We start from the raw sequence: 6,325 nt of genomic DNA on the forward strand, positions 1-6,325 counted from the left end.
AGCGCTTCTTTTCCCTCCCTGCGCCGCCGCTGCCGCTCGAGTGTGGGCCGTCCTACGAATTCGCGCGGCGCGACTTAACCGTATATTGACTTAGACGTTTCCTTTTCTAATTCGAAAACTATAGCAAGTATCTTAAAATGGTATAAGATTTTTTTGTTCCCTTTGATCCATTCTCCGCCTCCAATGTGGCCCCGATCCATCTTACGAGATACCCTGTATATGCAAACAACGTGCTTCGCGACGGCGGATGCGCGCTTCGCCGCGCGGGGCGGGTATTATCCTGTCACGCGCTTGCATTTGGTGGACTGGGCAAATTTGGCTATTTTCTTAAATTAATAACTCGTTAACCATTGCGACAATTGTAAAATGGTAGAGGACTTTTCTTCTCAGTTTAGTCCATTCTACCACATGTGCGAAAAACTTATCTCTAATTTTCAAAAATCCTGCATATATAAAACATTTTATTAGAACAAATGCCAATCAAATGTTTGTTTAATATAATCAAAAAATAATGTTACATTTACAAATATTTAGTAAGTAATATTATAGAATAAGTACACACGGTATGGACACTGAATTTTTTATGTGGTCTCCCATGTTTAATGGGTATGCGTCGGTTAAATGTTTGCTTGTATATATCTAGATATATTATATCTATATAATCATACATGTTATGAACGGTTATAAGACAACGGTTATAACATTTTATATTTAATTACACTTTTCATGCAATAATATTATTTTTTTTAATCTATAAAAAACGGTTTATAATCGAGCCAATTGAGGGGTTAAAAACGATATATCATAAATTTATTAAACAAAGAACATTAAGTAATAACATAAAATTGGACGTTTTGGGACACACAGGTCCTTCTTCAGCAATAATTAAACAAAAAAATCGGTATCAAAAGAATAACATTACATATAGATCATTGTGATGGTAATTTCAAATAGTTGCAACGAAAAAGATATGATACTCGATTATAGACCGTTCTTTTATAGATTTACTTTGAATAATACGAGCATAATAACATTACGTATGGGTAATTTCAAATAGTTGCAACGGAAAAGATATGTCCTTAAGTCTTGAATTTTTTTAACTTTTGCGTTTAGCCGATTCAGATCTTTTTATCGTAATTGATCTCTTGGTTTATATGTAACATATCTGGACATCAATTTTGACACTGAATATTATACATAATGATTTCATCATTTTGCACTCACATTTTGAATATTATTTTTTCATATACAATGTGTCTTAGACATAAGGTAGGAGTCACATTGGGGGCATAGAATGTCCGATATACTGTGACCCATTGCGTCTCACTCTCGGCGGCGTGACTTCACCGCACGTTGGCTTAAATGGTTCCTTTTCTAATTCAAAAACTACAGCGAATACCTCAAAATATAATATATGTATCATCTTTTTCCCCTTGATCTATTCTGTGTCCCCAATGCGGCTCCTACCCTATTTCTGAGACACCCTGTATAATTGTTTAATTACAATTTTATTATTTAATAAATTATTATTTTTTATTTACTATTATTACTATTTAATATATTATGTGAATGTTATCTTTTTATTGCTATCATCTTTTTATTGAATACACGTATTCTGAAATCCACTACATCAAAGGTGTCGATTTTCAGTGTCCGTACTGTATGTACTTATATTGTAGTATTACAAAATAGTAACAGTTTGGTCAGATGCATCTATAATAATTGGCACTACTAGGACGAACCGTTACAGGAATATAAAGTGTGCTCATATTAACTGCAGTGCTCATAATATCCAATCCTAATAATTATATACAATTACATATAAAATATGTCCATTTATATACAATTATATAAAATTATATATATTATTACATAATTTTATATAATTATATATAAAACATTTTTTCCTACTGTTATGAACTCTAGTAAGTCATTGTAATTTTAATTTTAATTAATGCTTCATAGAAATGTTATTGGAAAAATTTGCAAAAAATGACTATTTAAAAAAAAATTGTAAAATATTAAATTTTTTAATTTAATCCGGGTCTTCAAATTATATTATAAAAAAGTTAAAATAATGTAATAAATCGCATAGGGCACATTCAACCCATGAATGACATACTAGGGTTAATTACGTTGACTTCACAGCTCCTTCTTTCACAATTTTATTTGAAAGAACGGTGGCAGTTTAGGGCTAAAATTTGCCTATAATGAAAACGTATGAAATCGGTCAATTTTTATAGATTTGGACGTGCTGAACTTGAAAAAGAAAAATTGCATTTTCACAAAATTTCTCGGAAGAACTTTCAAGAATTTTAAGCTTATAATATGTCTTGTAGAATCTAATCGTTTCATTAAGTCATGTGTCAGTATATTTGTCATGTGTCAGTCTGAATTTTATTCTTTTTATTTTATTATTATTTAACTATAGGCTCATAACTATGAGGTCACATACTCAGCTATGCCATTATGAGCTTTCCTCGAGCTGAGTTCGGATTAATTAATTGCAAAGCAGAAAAATTGCATTTCCATAAAGTTCTCCGGACTTTGGAGAATTTCAAGCTTTATATTCGAGTTCAGCACGTCCAAATCTATAAAGATTGGCCGATTTTGTATGTTTTTATCACAGACAAATTTTGACCCTAAACTGCCATCATTCTTTCAAACAATAAGAGAAGTTCTTCTCTTATTGTTTAACTTATTTTAATTTTCTCACATTTCGTTGCAGAAATTGTTTAATTAACAAATATCTATTGCGCAAAACAAAGAAGTAAGAAATACACATCGCCTTAACCCAGTAGGGGTCATCCTCATTTGTGGACCAGCGATTTTTTATTTTTTTTTATCGTTAATAATAAGTTTTATTATTAAATTAATTATTTTTATTTTTAATTAACCAATAGTAAATTTTTATATCATCAAACATAAAAAATAAAAGTGTGACAGTTAATGGGTTAATAATAATAAGAATTCTTTGTTCGCGATAGTGACGCAAATGTATTGTAAAGTAATCGACGAGACTATTAAATTTCATCGGTGGTAAAATCGAACGACATGCATTCATCCCCTGGCGAAAATACGGATCTTTATAAAACGTTGACAACCGTTCGATAACGATTTTTTAAGAGTTATATGTTTTCAAACTTTATAAGAATGCTTACAGAACACCATTGGGTTTTAAACACTTTCAGAACGCTTATAAAATACAGTATATATTGTTTCATGAAAGTTCTGCAATGCTAAAGTAACGCTTTTCAAGGGATGCTCAGTAAACGCTGATGCACCTTCGTGCAGAGAGGAAGAAAAATGCTCTCATTCAGAGAAATTCACTGTGAGACGTGAATTGAATTTCTCAATACCATGAGAGCATTTTTCTTCCGTTCAACAAACGCTATTCCAATGTGGCGAATTATTGAATCTCAGTTTTGTAAGACTTTTACGCAAACATCTTTAAGCCGTTTGCATAAAAGCCTTAAAAACTGAGCCCAAAAAATGTTTTCCTCAATTCCATACAAATGCTTGTGTAAACGTTAAACAAACATTTATGAAACTTCTCATTTTCGTCAGGGTCGACTTTCGCATTACCACCGAGTCACTCGCTAGGTCTTCGGCTTCAGTCTTTCGGACGTTAGGTAATACGTTTCGCTTGTGTCGATGTAGTTATATAGTAGATGTTGTTATATTAATGCCGAGTATAAAACACGTACACAAAATACAATATGTGTATTTTCAGTTTTGTATATGTGTTTTACGCGCGGCATTAATGCAATTATCCCTTAGAGGACACCCTAAGGATTTCTCGGAAAGAAATTAGGAGTTGGTGGTCTGGCAGTGTCCGGGGAGATTTCGGAGAGCTGTATGTCAATGGGGGTGCGTGTGTCGTACAAGGACGGCGCCCGTAGTATAATTCCGGCCGAGCCGACGCTTACGGTTATCAGGAAGACCCATAGGAATAATCTGTCGATCACCATTGCGACATACTTCCAATCCTCCTTGATCTACGGTTGAATTCATAAATGACAATCAAGAACTTAAAGTATTTCATACACGGAAAAAAACGTTTTGCTTAAGTATATCAAAATTAATCGCCAAATACATATCTAAAAATAATTATGTTGCTCGAGCACAACAATAATGTTATAAAAACATTGTGACATTTTGGCAACCAGTTTAAGTATCCAACATAATTATTTTTAGATCTATATTTGGCCTAATTTAATAAATTTATGTATTTCAGCAAAATCGTTTGTTTCGTGTATGTTTTCTAAAGCTACGCAAAGCAGTGAGTTTATGAATATATAAAGGAAATACATACTGTATTGAATTTTCTCCTATTCTGAAATGTATTTTGATTTTATGACAAAAATTACGTAATATTTTTATTTAAAACGTTTTTTTTCCATATAATATAAAGAAAGCAGCTATTCAAATATTTTATTATCTAATTCGAAATTCAAATTGTATTAAAAATATTTATTAAATAACATTTAGCATAAACCTAAAAAATAAATATAAACCTCATAAAGAGAAAATTTCTTAATTTCTTAATTTGGGATTTTTTGAACATTCTAATTTTTTTTTTAATATCCTAATTATTAAATAAATATCTTATAAAGATCTCTTTTAAATTGTGTTATGTTATATAAGTTAAAATACTACATTGTTATCTAAGTTACGTAAAATTATAATTACTTTATTAATATCCTCTTCTTTCTTTATATGATCGGCGATAAAACGGATTCCTTCTATGGCTTTACTTATTTCTGGGCAAAGATGCCAACTCTTAAGTGTGTTACAGATTCGGTTGACGCTCTCCCCTGCTAGAAGTTGCGACGGCGGTGTAGGTGCCGCTTGCGAATCGTGGCTATGGCTTTCTAAATTTTCTTCCAATCCCCTAAGCAGATAATACAGTCACAAAACGAAACCCTAAATAAATATACATTCTAAAAACATAAGAATATGAATCGAAGAAGCATACAATATATTGCGCAAAAATATCCAGCTTAAAAAGTTTTAAAACAGCTAAAAATATATAGTTAGTATTAAGTCTAAAAAACATGAAAATATAGTGTATTTATCTTAGTGTTATTTTCGATATTTTTTACACCATTGAATTTTTTGACATTTATCTTTTTTATTATTTGTAGTATTGATTAGTCACAAAATATCATCAAAGTAAGTCAGTAAAATGTATTGTAAAATTAAGTTACATGGAAACAAGTTAATTGAAATATTTAAAAATTTAACTATATACGTATAGGGGAAAGTCGCCTATATCGTACCTCTTAACGTTTAAACAAAATTATAACAAAAGCACTGAAGAAATCAGAATATTTCTGTACTCACATTAAACTTTGGTTCACTGAAAATAAAATTGGAATAAAACAAAACGATACTTAAATAACAACGGTGTAAAGACTCTTTATATATAACATAAATAAACAAAGTAAACGGCGAAATAAGAGTCAACGCATAAAATATAACACATTTAATTAAAGATATTAATCAAAGATACATAAAGTAAAAAACGAAGCAGAACGACGTATATCAATGTATAAAAATATTCGGAGAAATAGATACGTTGACGACATATGCACTGCGTTGCCTCCCTCACAAATCGACCGGTTATTAGAACGATTCAATTCATTCCATCCGCGCCTGCAGTTTATCGTTGAAAGAGGCGCAAATACGATAAATTTCCTGGACGTCACCATGTCTATCAACAAAAATCGCTGTAATTTTGATTGGTACCGTAAGCCAACGTTTTCAGGTAGGTTTTTGAACTTTCATTCCAATCATCCATTGACGCAGAAAAAAGGCACCATCTTTTCATTAGTCGACAGAGCCTTTTTATTATCCGACGGTATGTTTCACACTAAAAATTTGACCTTTATCATTAATATTTTACTACAGAATGACTATCCACTGGACTTCATTTTCGACTCTATTAATCAAAGGATTAAAAATTGGATTAAAAAGGATTAAAAAGAGACACAAAGTACATAATGTTGTGACTGACAGTGACTTTACTAATGAATCTACCTCTTGGCTTACGATTCCTTTCATTCCGCTTCATACGGAGAAATTCAGAACACTAAATAAAAACAAAAGCGATATCAGGGTAGCCTTCCACAGCCCTAACAAAATGGACATATACATAAAAAAACCAGAAGGACACTTGTCCCCGCACATCTAAAAGTAATGTGTCGTTTACAAAATTTTGTGCAATAATTGTGACGCGTCTTATGTTGGACAGACGGGCAGGAAATTGAAAACCAGAATTGCCGAACATCGCAACCATATCAGGCATAAAGCTTCTGCTCGC

At 31.7% G+C, this 6,325-nt stretch overlaps 1 protein-coding gene across 4 annotated transcripts in view; it reads right to left on the reverse strand.

Annotated features, from left to right (window-relative positions):
- Positions 1-3,568: 3,568 nt before the first annotated feature.
- LOC108753181 (acetylcholine receptor subunit alpha-like) overlaps positions 3,569-6,325 on the reverse strand; it is an 86,654-nt gene continuing 83,897 nt past the window's right edge. For all 4 annotated transcript variants that reach the window (XM_018494552.1, XM_018494550.1, XM_018494551.1 and 1 more), the window contains 2 exons: positions 4,693-4,894; positions 3,569-3,998 (listed from right to left, as the gene is read on the reverse strand). In XM_018494552.1, the coding sequence (XP_018350054.1) occupies positions 3,789-3,998; positions 4,693-4,894 (412 nt within the window). In that variant the 3' untranslated portion in view covers positions 3,569-3,788. The remainder of the gene's footprint in view (positions 3,999-4,692; positions 4,895-6,325) is intronic.

This window comes from Trachymyrmex septentrionalis, unplaced genomic scaffold, assembly GCF_001594115.1.
Source record: "Trachymyrmex septentrionalis isolate Tsep2-gDNA-1 unplaced genomic scaffold, Tsep1.0 scaffold66, whole genome shotgun sequence".
Lineage (NCBI taxonomy): Eukaryota > Metazoa > Arthropoda > Insecta > Hymenoptera > Formicidae > Trachymyrmex > Trachymyrmex septentrionalis.